The 16,217-nt window shown below is 41.2% G+C and overlaps 1 protein-coding gene across 1 annotated transcript in view; it reads left to right on the forward strand.

Moving 5' to 3' along the window:
* Positions 1-3,550: 3,550 nt before the first annotated feature.
* Positions 3,551-16,217, forward strand: part of CRYBG2 (crystallin beta-gamma domain containing 2) — a 191,079-nt gene continuing 178,412 nt past the window's right edge. Inside the window, exon 1 of the mRNA XM_077481047.1 lies at positions 3,551-4,069. Coding sequence (XP_077337173.1) covers positions 3,867-4,069 — 203 coding nt within the window. The 5' untranslated portion in view covers positions 3,551-3,866. The remainder of the gene's footprint in view (positions 4,070-16,217) is intronic.

Here is a 16,217-nt window from a genome sequence, read left to right on the forward strand (position 1 = left end):
CACCTATGATAAAAATTATAGACCCTTCATTTCTTTGTAAGTGCGCAAACTTACAAAACCTGCAGGAGATCAAATAATTATTTTCCCCACTCTATATCCACGGGTCAGTTTATTAGCATATTGAGATACACCTACTGTATCTAGTGTCATTTTAATGGAAACTAATTTAAAAAAAGAACTAAAGTAAATTAATAACAAATGCGAGCAGGCAGGATTTTTTGTCGCAGTAGGGACTTGCTATATCTCTTCTGAAATAAAACGAATTTACTTGTCTGATTGCAGTCTTCTGTAAAATGTACACCAAGTTGCGCATGCGCTGCTCAGCTTACATTCTCAGCCCAGTGTTTTGGTGGTGGGAGGAATGAATTACTGTCCTGCTCATGTGCTGGAGCTTTGTCATCTCACTCCAGCCAATCAAAATGGAAGACACATTGGAGAAAATGCCAGCGAGGAACCTCACGGATGTCGGATCATCGAGGAGGAAGAAGATAAGTATATTGGGAGTTAACAAAAAAATTTAAAATTCCCCAAAGTGGGGTTTTTAGGCAGCAAAGTAGAATAATTGATGCATGCAATGTTAAATGAAAAAAGTAATTATTTATTTATAGTATCAAAAAGCATGACATGATCGTTAAAACAACATGAGCTCCAATAAGAAATAAAAGCTAAACCGAAAGTACACTTGCAGACAAAGAATTTTTCATAGCAACATTAGTAATAAAAATTTTGACAATCTTTGAAAAATTATGCTGACGCGTTTCAACCCAGAATGCAAGGGTCTTCTTCAGAGGTTTAGTCTGCTAAAAAAGATATAGTATGGGTACACATGTCAAAATTATATGCACACAGTAACAGAAAAATTAGATGCCGTACAGTGCAAACATGTGGTATAGTTACCAACTCGTGTATATTTAACCGGAAGAGTACTTCCTACATGGAGATTCTTTAAAAACCTTTTCTCTCCTCGGGTAGCTCCAAGACACTCCACATCCGCACGAACCAGACCGGGATAGTAAACAGGCAATATGACTTACGAGAAGTCACACTCAAGATAACCCCCCCAGAAAGACGGATCGAGCGGCGATTGAGTGGGGGGCAAATCACACATGTGACAGAGATCCAGGATGAATTAATCGGCCTGCCCACAATATACATAGCCAGTCAGACAGGAAATTCACACGGCATCAACACACTAATAAAAATGGGGGATGTGATAAAATCAACGCATATCCTCATGCATGTAGTATGCATGCGTGTATGGCCCTCCATTCATCCAAGAAAGATAATATATTGGGAGTTGAGTTTTATTGTATGATATATATCCTCTCACAGTTTAACACTGCAGTTTTCCCAGAAAAAAAAACTACCAGACATACATATTGGGGATCAACAAAGGGAAATACTTAATTTTGTAGTGTATTGATGCATTTTCAGTGCTCCGAATCAACACAATATCTATATTGTTGCCTAGGCCACATCAAATCACTTTAAAACTGCTATTAAAGTGAATGTAAGGGTCGTTTTTTTTTTTAATAACAAACATATCATACTTACCTCCACTGTGCAGCTTTTTTTTGCACAGAGTGGCCCCGAACCTCGTCTTCTATGGTTCGCTCGGCGGCTCTCGCAGCTCCTCCCCGCATCAGATAAACCCTGGGAAAAGCGCTGTCCCGGGGGATTACCTTGCGAGCGCGCTCCCGAGTACAGCATTCGGCGTCCAGAGAGGCCAAATGCAGGACTCAGCCCTGTTGCCCCTTGGCGCCCATGTTATTGGATTTGATTATAGAGTCAATGTTACAAAACAGTTCATCCAAATGAGTGAAAATGTCTACTTTCTGAGAAGGTCTTCTTTACTGAGAAAGTAGACATTCTAAGGTAATAAGTAGCATGATTACCGAGCCATACTTAGAAGTATTATTTGGTTCCGCCCCATGTTGAGAGGAAGTTTTCACTATTGTGCTGTTTTGGAGGGACTACTTTTTGAGCCATCACCTATTATTATTACATGTGCATAACCCATGCACTGACGGTAAGGGTCAGTCTTATTGGGTGAAGGGATTCTGTAACATCTCTCCTGTAGCTACGACTAAGGCGATTGCCGAAACGCGTCAGCATTATTGTTTTACTGTCACCCTGATGTACCAATAAACGACACTTCAAGGATTACAGTGTTGCCGGCTCTTTTTACTACTGTAACATCTCTCCTGTATGTTATGGTGGATGGTGACTAGTTCCTATTTGGTGGAATTTTCTCTCTTGGACTGTTCACAATTCAGCTTTATTTTCACCAATTTTCACTCATTTGGATGAATTGTTTTGGAACATTGATTCTATTATTTTATATTACCTGTTTTTGAGCGCCACATTTGTATCCAGCAATATTGTGTGAGCAGCTTGTTATATTATTTTCTTTTTATTAAGCATGACAAATCGTTTGTTTATTGGATTTGATTGACAGCAGCGGGAGCTGCACTGCTATCAATCTATCCAATCAAGAGCCAGGAGCCCGTGGAGAGAGAGACAGTGTGTCCCCGTCGACTGAACGAAGGGGTCCAGGCAGGGGCGGACTGACAACTCTTGGGGCCCCCGGGCAATAGGAGATGGAGCCACACAGTAGGCACAAACACACACACACACAGTTTACAATCACACAGTATACACAGACATGTTTCTATTGGCTGAGAAGGTACTGGAGAGGTGGGGCAGCTATAATCTCAGGATTTTTAGACCAAAAGGATGTCGGTAAGGGACAGAGACAGATGTAAAAAAAAAAAAACACACATTTTTACATACTGTCCCTGGTTTTACTGAGGCTGGCAACCCTGATGGGGCCCCCTAGTGGCGTGGAATGGTCAGTCCACCCCTGAGTCCAGGTAAATAAAATGGGGGGCTGGTGACTGCCAGGTGTTGTAAAGGATCGTTACAACCAGGGGCTTCTATTATTGTCTGCGCCAAAATAAGTAAGCACTTGTGCCAATGTGCCAAGTTAAAAATGATTCTAACACGTACCCCATTACCACAGCTGTGTAAATACGGTAGTGGGGAGGGGTGTATAGCGAGGAGCAGCACTGCACTGTGGAGAGGAGAGATAGATGTGTATGGACGGACAGTGCCCCATATTAACTAATTGTCGCACGACACCTTTTTATTTGGCAAATTTTTCTTCATGTGCCAATGTTTGTTAACCCTCCTGATTGTGTATACACTACCGCTTACATAAAGCCGCAGAAAGCAGTAGCCTGAAATTAATGAGAAATGCCTGAAGAAATGTAGCATCTGCTTTAAAAAATGTGCTTTGAAAGGTTACACGTCAGTGCAATCCTTCTCCTCGGATTAACCCTCTTTTGTTATTGAATTTTAGGTTTACAGCCGGAAACTTTCAAATAATCTCCACCTCCCTCTAATTGGTGAACTTTTAGCTGCTGGCCTTTACGCATCTAGATAAAGAAGAACCTGAATAATAACCTTTTAGCCACAGACATAATCTGTTAACTACTCTAGTACTGTGACATAGTTTGTTGTCCTGCTCGCACACCAACTGCTGCGTACACCTTTGCACACACCCTGTTAGTCGTCTCGCAGTCTTCTCAACTTTTCTGGGAGGCAGCAATGAAAGGGTGTCCCGGGCTCAGCTCTGGTTTCATATGCACTTCTCACACCTGTCTGCAAACCGCTGGCGTCCCATGTGACTGTGACAGCCTCAGGTGACAGGTGAGCGTCTCCATCCCTCCCCTAGTCCTCCTCCAGCCCCGGGGATCAGGCAGACCTCCACCCCCCCCCCCCCCACCTCAGCCTGGCCTCGCCACTGTGCCCCAAGTCTCCGATTCTTTGTGAAGTGACACCGAAGTGCCCCCCCTCCTGTCAGAATGTCATCGTCAACTGTGGAATCCCTCTCTAACAAGAAGCAGGGACTGAAGAAACGACTGCTGAGGTTCTTCTCCAGAAGCGAGGGAAATTTAAAGGAGAAAGTCAGGAGCCGCAGTGAGGGGGACAAGAGCCCTGCCGGGGACAGTCATGTGGAGAAGAAGATCAGGAGCAGCTGGAGCGAGAAGAGGGGGAGGAAGGACAGGTAAGGGGGTACACCATGGGGGCATAGCATTACACTGAAATGATAACATTCCATCATCTTGTTCAAAGCTGGCCATACGCCAGTAGAATTTAGTTTGAAAAATTGTTTTACGAACTTTTGTCTGATTTTGTAATAGTCAATGGGGTCAAATCAACAATCATATATGATCATAGCGATGAAGGATAAGGATGGAAAAATTGTTCTCGAATTTACATAATTCTAATTGTTGATGAGGTTTTCATTCAGGAAAAATGGTCCTTATTGTAATGCATATTTGCATGCCAAAAAACAAACGTAGAATTTGAAACGTTGACACGGTAATTAAATTAAAAAAAATCAGGGTTCTTATGCAAAATTTGTTGCGTCTATAATGGTACTATGGTACGCTCTTTTGAAGTACCATATAAAGTTTAAACAACGCTTGAGATCACTTAGGGACCATTGTTCCATAGAAGCTGGGACAGACCGTATAATTCTTCAACAGCAAGAGAATAACTAGCTTCTGTTTGGTATAGAATTATAATATACTATGCAAACAATGAAGTGATAAAAACATGTTATGGCTGAGCCACCTGTCATCCTGTGCAAATACAAGATCGCTTACGAACGTCCATAAAAACTTATACTGTAGTTCTTCCTCAACAGAAAAGCAAATAGCCTCCATTGGGCATTGTAAATAAATATAATTAACAAGAACAATTGTGATAAAATCATATCATGACTGAACCATCATACTGTTTAAATATCAAATCACATTGGAACCTATAGTTCAGAAAAACAACCAGCTTCTGCTATTATGGCAAAGCCATGTTCAACCAAAGTACCCTAAGCCCTTGTACACACGGTCGGAGAATCTGTCGGAATGAGTCTTATCGGACCGCGTCGTCAGATAATCCGACTGTGTGTGGTATGCATCGGACTGATTCCGTCCGAATCTCCGTCCGATCCAAATTTCCAACATGTTGGAAAGATTTCCCGACCAACTGGGCCGGACGGACCTAATCCGATCATGTGTAGAGCATTTTCATCGGACCAAGTGCCACGCATGCTCAGATCAAATTCCTACATCAAAGCTATTGGCTACTAGCCTGAATGTAGTCCCATCGTAACGAAATTACGTCATCACGTTCTGAAAGATCGGATTTTTCGCCAACTTGGCCCGACCGTGTGTATGCAACAGTTTCGGACACAATCCGTCAGACTAAATCCGACGGGCAAAATCCGACGGATTTGGTTGGCAAAATCTCCGACTGTGTGTACGTGGGCTAAGGCAGTGGTCATCAACCCTGTCCACAGGGCCCACTAACATGCCAGGTTTGCAAGATAACTGAAATACATCACAGGTAATCTCATTTGCTGCTCAGTGATTGCAGCATTCTAGTCTGCGTCTCCCCAAGGTAATACATAAAACCTGGCCTGTTAGTGGGCCCTGAGGACAAGGTTGATGACCACTGTCCTAAGGTTTCTACAGAGGTTCCTAAAGGGCTGTACACACGGGCCAAATGTTGGGTGGCATCAGCTGGTTCAAAAGTAACTGCCCTGACAGAAAAAGGTCTGCCGATCTGCATCTGATCAATGGCTGAGAGCACTGGCCAGTGTGTTCTGCCAGGGGCCCATACCCCTGTCATAATAGCTCAGCAGGGGAGATCGCTGCACTAACATCAGATCATTAGTACAGCAGCTCCTCCTGAGCTGGTCAGTTTTTTTTTTTTTTTTCGTTCAGCCCGCTGGGTTAGTGTGGGTTAGGGTGTACCAGGCTTAAGGGTTCCTTGAGCTGTGGCTGATAGTTCCATGTCCAACACCACTTGGCAGAGTCAGCTGCAAGACAGGGATGATCTTGATGAGTTGTCTGTATGAATGAAATTATGCCCACCACTGTATTGGGAGTATTCTTCACTGAGCACCAAACTAAGGGACATTTTCCTAATGGCTCCCAATTAATTTAGTGGTTTTCTGAGGCCTTAAAATCATTGTAAGGGTTCCATGGGGTAAAAAGGTTATGAAAGGTTGGTATAGAATATAAACATGCTTTACAAGCTGGTTTACATATTTCTTTACATATTTAACTGATGTGTGCATTAGGGGCGGACTGACAACTCATGGGGCAATAGGAGATTATGGGGCCCCCAGGCAATCAGAGATTATGGGGCTACACAGTAGACACACACACAGTATACAATCACACAGTATACACAGACATGTTTCTATTGGGTGAGAAGGTACTGGAGAGGTGGGGCAGTTATAATCTCAGGATTTTTAGACCAAAAGGATGTCGGTAAGGGACATTTCAGAGACAGATGTAAAAAAAAACCACAACTTTTTACATACTTTCCCTGTTTTTACTGAGGCTGGCAACCCTGATGGGGCCCCCTAGTGGTATGGGGCCCAATGGTCAGTCCGCCCCTGGTGTGCATTATACTGTAAATATGGATATAACATCCATGTTGGAATATGGAACACTATTACTATTTCATTAGAAAGAGAAATATGTATCTATTATATATTTTTTCCAATATATTGAATATCTCTGTTTATAACAGGTATATCTTTTCATTTTTGTATTTCTGCCGAACGAATAGGATAAAGGGTAAAATGTGCACAGATTTGAAGAAAGGCATAACATATATTTTTAGTGATGCTCTATCACCTCGCTGATATTTTTGGACAGGGATGTTTAATCCAAGCAAAAATCATTAAATAGGGCATGCTAGCACTTGTAGTCGTTTAGAGAGAGGAGGTACTACCGGTAGTGTGTCTTTCTAATACAGGTAGTTGTACAGAGACATATCAGATTCCATTAGGACATGTAAGCACGTATACCTGTATGAACCGGAAAGAAGCCTACATTCTTGAGTTTGCTCGTTTTCATCATTTTCTTTGTTGTTTCTAAATTATTATATCCATAATCCTTCTTTTCTTTTTGATGAGTTTATTTGTTCTATATGGAGTATGGAAATATGAATAAGAAGGAAAGTTGTCATTTATATAATTGTGTCATTCTCCTGTCTTTGCTATTTATTTAAAAGACCCTGGTTTATTAGCATTGGCACAGTTCTTAACCACTTCAGCCCCGGAGGATTTGGCTGCTCAATGACCAGGCAATTTTTTGTGAAACGTTACTGCGTTAACGGACAATTGCACGGTCATGCGACGCTGTACCCAAACAAAATTTGCATGCTTTTTTTCCCCACAAATAGAGCTTTCTTTTGGCGGTATTTGATCACCTCTGCGGTTTTTTAGTTTTTGCGCTATAAACAAAAGAAGAGTGACAATTTTGAAAAAAACACAATGGGGGTTATTTACTAAAGGAAACTCCACTTTGCACTGCAAGTGCACTTGGAAGTAAAGTTGCTGTAGATCCGAGGGAGACATACAAGGAAAATAAAAAAACTGCATTTTAGCTTGCACATGATTGGATGATAAAATCAGCAGAGCTTCCACTCATTTCAGATCTACCCCTTAGATTTAGAGCGACTGCACTTTCAAGTGCGCTTGCAGTGGATTTGCCTTTCGTAAATAACCCCCAATATCTTTTACTTTTTGCTATAAAAAAAAATCCCAATTTAAAAAAAAAAAAAAATAATGTTTTCCTCAGTTTAAGCCGATATGTATTCTTCTACATATCTTTGGTAAAAAAAAATTGCAAAAAGCCTATATTGATTGGTTTGCGCAAATGTTATAGCGTCTACAAAATAGGGGATAGATTTATGGCATTTTTATTATTATTATTTTTTTACCAGTAATGGTGGCGATCTGCGTTTTTTATCAGGACTGCGATATTGTGGCGGACACAACGGACACTTTTGACACATTTTTGGAACCATTGACAATTATACAGCGATCAGTGCTATGAACGAACGAAACAATTTTTTTTACAGCGCCCATGTCTAGTAGCTTGTGCTACCAATTTAACATATGATGAGCTGTCAGTGAGCTTGGGTTTATCAAGCACATTTAAGTATAATAAAAGTTCAGAAAAATAGGTAGTTGTTGTCACCAATATCGACTAATAGTCATAACGTATCAAACCCAATTGACACAAAGAAAATTGCAGTTCAATATTGGTAAGAGATAGATGAACGAAGAGAGGAACCTGTGGCGTCAATCCTGAAAGGGTGGAGTAAGGCCACCCCAGAGTTCAGAGGAGGCAAGCGTGAAGTAGGTGCCCCTGAGGCTGGCACTACCCTTGCAATATACTGATCCCACTTGTTATAGAAACAAGTCAGGGCCGCGACTAATTTTTCCTTTCACAGCAAACCCGGTAGATCACTTTTCACGTCTCCAATAGATGGAGGGATGGCCAGGGCCGTCTTTAAGGCAGGGCAAAAGGGGCAGCTGCCCTGGCCCCTGTCATTGTTGTGGGGCCCAAAACAGTTGCCTCATACTTGCCAACTATTCAGGTTTAAATTTCCTTGTCCCTTGAAGTTTTAGTCCTGTGCTGTGTCCCAATATCTCAGTGTGAAGTGCTGGTACTAATGCTGCCCAGCTCTGCCCTATTGTTGTGTACAGGTGACTCACCTGCAGACCCTGTATTTACATGTAAATAACCAGCATTCATATGTAAATAGTGGCGACAATACTAAGTAAATAGTTGCGGCCGGCGGCATTGATATGTAAATAAAGGCGGCATTTATATGTATATCATGCTCCCCTGCTGCAAGGAGATTATGTGCTGTAACTGCTGGCAACCAACCGCAACTGCTGCCTGATCTTATACAGTAAACTGATTTTAAGTCTAGCTGCTATTTATTGTATGTCTCAGAGCAGGTGGAGAGGGAAATTGCATGGGGGGAGGGGGGCCCCAAGAAAATTTTTGCCCAGGGTCCAATCAATATTAAAGACGGCCCTGGGGATGGCAGAGGTCCAGTGTTTGAGGATGGCTCTCCTGCGGCACCCTCTTAACCATATAATTGATTCCAATATGGTGTGCAAAAGCAATATACTCCATTAATGCCCATATGTTAAATTGTTTGTTACATCAACCTGTTGTACCATGTACTTGTCTTAAAAAGTATTCTGTTGTCTTTGTATTGCTTTCTTTGTGTGAAATTCCTGGTGATCCTGCCAGTTCCCCTACTTTCCTATTTCAAACCTACCATGTTAGGCATGACAGCACAATCATCCTAGAATGGTCAGTTTCTGGCTGTGCCTGCCGTTCCTCAATGAACATACTTGCGCTGACTGACCCCTCTAAACAGCCATTCATTGGGAAGATCAGTGTACTTCTCTTTCTCCGCTTCTTGCTGACACCCCCCCTGTAGTCTCTAAGCCCTTTAGGCAGCAGAGAACAGAGGAGAGGAGAGATCATGTGATATATACTGTATATATATATATATATATATATATATATATATATATATATATACATACGCACAAATATTTTGCCTAGCATTTCTATTTTAAATGGACTGTTTTCTTTTTAAGAAATAAGGGTTCACATATCCTTTAAGACTTGTTTTGTCAAGCTTTAATGCGCATTGCATTATGGCAGCCTATTCGTTTTGAGTTGTCTGCCAATGCGCAGGAATAGAAAAAAAAATGGACAGCATTTTTTCCAAAGCAATGCACCCCAATGCACATAAATGCCTTACACTGCATTGTGGTGCACTGCAATAAATGTACTATGGAGCTGTAAAGTCTTAATGAGTTGGGGTACCATTCAAATTGAATGGCACAGTAAAATGTTAACGTACATAACACATGTGGTAACACACATATTGACACACCCATCACTACATGGTGTCTGATCGGAAATTGTCCAGTTTGCAGCCTCTACCAAGCTTTGGTCATGTATCACTCCATCTTAACAGGCAGTTTTATTTTATTGCATGATGAAGTAGACATGTGTGGTTTATTTCGTTCTGAATTAAAATTCTGACAAATGTTCATTTTTTTTGGAAATTCGGACGTATCCAACTTTCCGAATTGCAATAGTACCGAATTTAAACCAATCTGAAATAACGGGAAAAAAAATTCTGATGAAATTTGAATTTCAAATCGTTTTTTAATTCGAAAAGTTTTCAAATTTTAATAGTTTTCCAATTTCCAAAGAGAATAAAATAGAATTCGAAAATAAAGGTATAGAATAAAAAAAAGACTAAAAAAGAATATAATAGAAAATAAAAGAATATAATATAATATAGTAAAACAGGACAAAATAGAATAGAAAAATAAAAGAACAGAATAGACTAGAATAGAATAGAAACAAATAGAATAACATAGAATATAACCATCTTCTGAAATTTGAATTTCAAATAGAATCAATTTGAATTTGAATAAGAAAAGAATAGAACAGGAAAAAAAGAATAGAATATATTATAATAGAATAGAAAAGAATAGAATGAAAAAAAAATTGAATAGATTAGAATAGAAAGATAAATTTGAATATAATAGAAACTAATAGGTTAGAATAGGAAGGTTAAATTCATTCTATTCTGTTGTTTTTTTCTATACTATTGTGTTGTTTTCTATTCTATTCTACACTATTCTTTTTTATTCTATTCAGATGTGAATGGATTCTATTTGAGTTTTGGAAAATGGTTATATTATTTCTATTCTATTCTATTTTTTTATTCTATTCAAATTTCAGAAGATGGTTATAATCTTTCTATTCTTATCTATTTTTTTATTCTTTTCTTTTCCTTTCCATTCTATTCTATTCCATTCTATTCTGTTCTTTTATTTTCTATCCTATTTTGTTCTGTTTTACTCTATTATATTATATTCTTTTATTTTCTGTTATATTCTTTTTTATTCCATTACATTTTTTTCTATTCTATTCCTTTATTTTCTATTCTATTTTATTCTCTTGGGAAGTAGAAAATGATTTGAATTCAAAAACTTTTCGAATTCGAAAACTATTCGAATTCGAAAACTATCCGAATACGAAAACTATTTGAAATTGATTTGAAAACTTTTTGAAGCCGAATTTTAATTTGGAAAATTTGAATTGGATTAGAAAAAGGATAAACAAAATGAATTCCGAAAAACGAATTAAACGAATGATACAAATTTAACTAAACAAATTTATGTAAATAACGAATGGAAATGAAAAATTCTTTCTTTCGTTCTGCACATGTCTATTATGAAGGGCTTGCTGATACCGTGTCAGGTGTTAATGTAGCTCTTAGAATATAATTGAGCACGATGGTCACTAATTGTTCGGGAGAAAGTTCGTTCAGCAAATTGGCACTGATAAAGGATTATCTGTGAACCACGGTGACCAATGAAAGACTAAGACCCCTTTCACACGTGCTTGTCCGTGTATGGACTCTGCTTTGTTTAGCAGGGAACGTTACGCTGGTACCCGCTGAGCAGGCGGATGACTGGTACGTCTCACTGTGCGGAGATGGACCTGTCAAAGCCCAGCTGTCCTCTATGGAGATCGGATGAAAACAGACCGCCTGTCTACTTTCATCCGATCCTATCCGATCGGATTCTCCAGACGGATGGAAAATAGGGTTTCCATCTGTCTGAATTTCACGGACAGGACCGGATCGGATATCGGATAGGAGGTGCATGAAGCGTCCGATCAGGACCCCCTGAAAAACTGACAGGCGGACCTGATTGGAAAGCCAGTGTGAAAGGTGCCTAAGTGCTGTGTGCCTACTGGCTCTCAAGAGAAGTGGCCTCAAGAATATGATATAGTTTGATGAGTTAGACAGCCCATAGATTATGATATTTTCTTACCTTTCATCACAGGTAGAAGGAAATAAAAGCCTGATTCCTTCATCAACACAGTCAGTGTTCATGGAGGAGGGGTGGGGGCATGGGGAGCCTGCAGAACACAATGATTACTGCTAGCGGCTATAGCCATCGGCAGTAATCACATGTAAACAATCTGACAGGTTGGTTGTACCTAAGTTGATTGGTGGATTGACTTGGGTACCACTACCCTGCCCATATGGCTGGCATTAATGGGCAGCTTAAAGGCTAAGTTCACCTTTGTTCACTTTTTTTTGTTTTCCAAGTTCCAGCTTCCCTATGTAATATATCATTAAAGTACTTCTTTTGCAAAAATAAAACAGCTTTCTTTTTTTCTACACATGCTTACCTTACTCTCGTCATGACTGTTCAAAAATACTTATCCATTACTTCTGCCTTACTTCCTGGACAGACTTTAGGTCATGATACAGGAAGGAGTTGGGATAAGCGTGTGTGGAATAAATGGAAATTATTTTTTTTTTGCAAAAGAAGTACATTAATGCTACATTGGTATATAGGGGAGATGAAATTTAGAGAAAAAAAAAAGGTGAACTTAGCCTTTATGTTAAAGATTTTGCAGATGCTAAGTGTAGGAAGTAAGGCTTTTTGTAAATATTGTAGTGTGATGTATAATTGTGATGTACGACTTTCCAGTCAGTCGTCACCCAATCCGATCCGAAGACGGATGGAAAAGTAGCTTTTTCGGATTGGAGCGGGTCGGATATCATCGGTCATGTCAGCGCTGACATCCGACGCACCCATAGAGGTCCTTTTTAATTTGACTGGAGGCCTCACTCATTAGCAGTGGATGTAAAAGGCAGAAGAGGGTGTACCAGATCTTCACTTATGGAACTAAAGTTGGTATTTAGCATAACTCCTTTTTTGGGGCTTCCAGGGTGTAAAGAGGTAATATCCAGGTATCTAGAGGTATGAGTAGGAACTTGCAGGTGCACGCCTTGCTGTCCACATAGCAGTTAGCTATCTGTATCTTCACAGGTGTGCCTTGAACCTTTTTTTTTTTTTTTACATAACTTGTCTTTTTTCTGACATTTTTCACCATAAACAGTCTGTTCAACTTAGACAAACCGGACTGCTGCCAAAAAAGCTGGAAGCAAAACACCAAGTGCACAGTACACTCATAGCAATCAAACATATCATAAAATATCAGATGTTTCTTGACTGTTTGCTTTGGCTATTGTAGTTCTTACATTTGACATTTTTTTTCTTTGAATTCTTTCATTAAAGAAGAAGTAAACCGCTGGCTTTTTTTCTGACCTCCAAAGTAAAGGCATAATGTGCTAGTATGCATCGCATACTAGCACATTATGTAAAACTTAACTGCAAATGAAGCCCTCCACCAATGCGTTGTCACCACTGGAGGCCGCATCCATCTTCACCCGTCTTCATTCCGGGTCCGCGGACTCCGGCTGTGTAACTGGCCGGAACCGCGTGACATCACTCCTGCGCATGCGTGCATGAGCCGCCAGTCAGTGCTCTCCGGCTCCCCCAGTGATCTTCTCCACCCCCCTGTGTTCCCTTCCCCCCCAGTGCTATCCAGTTCCCCCCAGTGATCTCTGTCCACCCCCCCCCCCCCCAGTGCTCTCCAGCCCCCATAGTGCTCTCCAGACCCTGCCAATGCTCTCCAACTCCCCCAGTGCCCTTATGCTCCTCCAGTGCTCTCCAGACCCCCCCCCCAGTACTCTCCATCCCCTGCGCTGCCCAATCCCCTGTGCTCTCCAGCCCCTGTATTGCTCTCCAGACCCCCTCAATGCTCTCTAGCTCCCCAGAGTCTTTCGGCTCCTCCAGTGCTCTCTGTCCCCCCAGTGCTCTCCAGCCCCCTGTGCTGCTCTCCAGACCCACTCCCCCCCCCCAGTGCTGTCCGCTCCCCCAGTGCTCTTGTATCTTCTATCATGTCCGCACGCTCTCTGACCATCTCCTGTAGTATGTCTGCAGTCTCTGACCATCTCCTGTACTATGTCTAAATTGTGAAAATAGATGAGGATGATTCTGGGTGGGGATGAGAGTTACATTGTGGAGAGCCTCTTCACTATGTAACTCTCATCCCCACTTAGAGTCATCCTCATCAATTTTTACAATGCAACTCCATCATCCTCATCCCCACCCAGAATCATCCATCCCTCTCCAAAATGTATCCCCATCCCCACCCAGCATTATCCATCCCTCTCCACAATGTATACCCATCTCCGCCCAGCATCATCCATCCCTCTCCACAATGTATCTCCATCCCCACCCAGAATTATGTCCATCTCTGCCCAGCATCATCCATCCCTCTCTGCAATGTATCCTCATTCCCGCCCAGCATCATCCATCCCTCTCCACATGCCCACCCAGAATTATCTCCATCTCCGCCCAGAATCATCCATCCCATTCCACAATGTATTCCCAACCCCGCCCAGCCCCAGCATCATCTATCCCTTTCCACATTGTATCCCCATCCCCATCCAGAATCATCCATCCCTAATTTCAAAGCTTGACATGTTTGATATCTATATACCTGATGCCACCTTATTTTTTATATTCTACCAAAAAGTTAAGTGATATAGTGTGTTTTTATGTACTAAAATGAACCTTAGTGTGTTTTTTTTTACTGAAAATAGGGGTTTGATAAACAGATACTGTGTGGCATAAAAAATGTACACTGCCCCTGTTTTTCTTCTACAGGGTCTCTGCTCTTAGAAAATATTAAATGTTTTGGGGATTTTAACTAATCTGCTGGTCTATAATTTTGTGATGTGTGCAAAAAAAAGGAAAAAGACTCTGACGGCTTATTAAAGTATAAAAAGGCTTTTTTTTTTTTTGGATGGAAAGTGATTAGAGCCCTGGTATATACAGAAATAGTTGTCCTATTAAGCAGTAAGTACCCAGCAACCATGTACCTTGCTTGAGACAGGGTTGCGCCTGTATGTCTAAACTCAATTTGAAACTATTGGGCACAATTACAAACTTTACTTACTATTAGTCAGCAACAATTATACACACAACTTGATTGTGGGAAGGCAAACTGCGGTCTGTGCCCTTCTGTGTGAATCGTTCAAGACATTATGTACAGAAGAATTTGATTTGTTTGATTAGATTTGTGTATCGGTTCATGCACCACAGTATGTAAACAATAGAAGTTCAGCTACAGCTTTGTTGCAGGATGCATGGTATGGTACTAGGTGGTAACACTTCAACTGTAGATGACCTAAACTGCTACTGGAAGACTTGTTTAAATACAGAGTTCCCGTGTTCCTGGTTCTCATTGTTATGTCAAATTACCTGCAACATTACTGAAACTTCCTCTTGGGAATTTGTAGACCTATATGTAGGTAAACAAATGAAAGTTGGCGAAGTGACTGGCCTCGGGTGATACACAGAAATGAAACCAATCCTCCTACATAACTTGTACCTGTTTACTGTATCTGCAGTCTTCTCTTCTCAACATCCATTCAAAGTCCAGAATTTATAAAGCTTGTCTGAGAGTTCAGAAAAAAAGGGGCAGAGAGCCGAAGTTACAATCTGCAGAGCTCAGTGAGGAGAAGTCTGAGAGCTGATTGGATGAAAGGGACAAAGCTGCCTTTACACGGAACACAGGAACGGAGCTGAGGCTGTCAATCAGCTGGGGCTTTCTCCCCTGTCACCTTTTTTCTCTTGGTGTCAGGAAAACTTGTCAGAAGTGATTCATGCTGATAGCAGAGGAAGGAAGCAGCAGACAAAAATGACACTTAGTACTCCTAATTGAGGCAAGTACACACTATATAGCAGTGTTTCTCAACCTTTCTAGTGCCGTGACCCCTTGATAAAATTTCCCAAGTTGTGGGGACCCCTAACAGTAAAATTATTTTCGTAGCGTGGGTTGTCAGCACCCAAGGCAAGACAAGTAATTTGCGCCCCTAACCCATGAACATTTAGTGCTCCCCGAGTCCCTTCCACTCATACAGTATTAAAACCCCTTCTGGTACGTTTTGGGATGTAACGCTCTCTCTTTGTTCTCCTTTCTTTCCCTTTTATCTCTCTCTCCTAATTTCTTGTCCCCCCCCCCCCATCCCTCTCTTTAGCCATTTTTTTTGTTCTCTTATTCTTTCTCTCCCAGTGGCGGCTGGTGAAGTTGTAGGATGGGGGGATGGCAGACCCCGCCCTTCCATTTTGATCCCCCACTTCTCATGAGCCACACACCTTATTATAATTAGGGGTGAGACATTCGTTTGTAAGCGTGATATGGTGAAAATTTGCGTGGTTTCAGCTAAATAGTGGGCGTGGCTTTAAGGGGCATATCTTTAAGTGGGTGTGGTTAGAAGCTGAGATGAAAGAGGGATGGAGGGAGAGGGAGGGAGAGAAGGAGAGAGAGATGGAGGGACAGCAGGCCCAGATCCTACACAGTAATAGCAATATGTGTATTCCAGAAAGTTTAACAATCAGCACCATGGTTGATACGGTGTCAGGA

Source organism: Lithobates pipiens, unplaced genomic scaffold, assembly GCF_037356315.1.
Source record: "Lithobates pipiens isolate NorthernLeopardFrog02 unplaced genomic scaffold, aLitPip1_a1.2 Scaffold_16, whole genome shotgun sequence".
Lineage (NCBI taxonomy): Eukaryota > Metazoa > Chordata > Amphibia > Anura > Ranidae > Lithobates > Lithobates pipiens.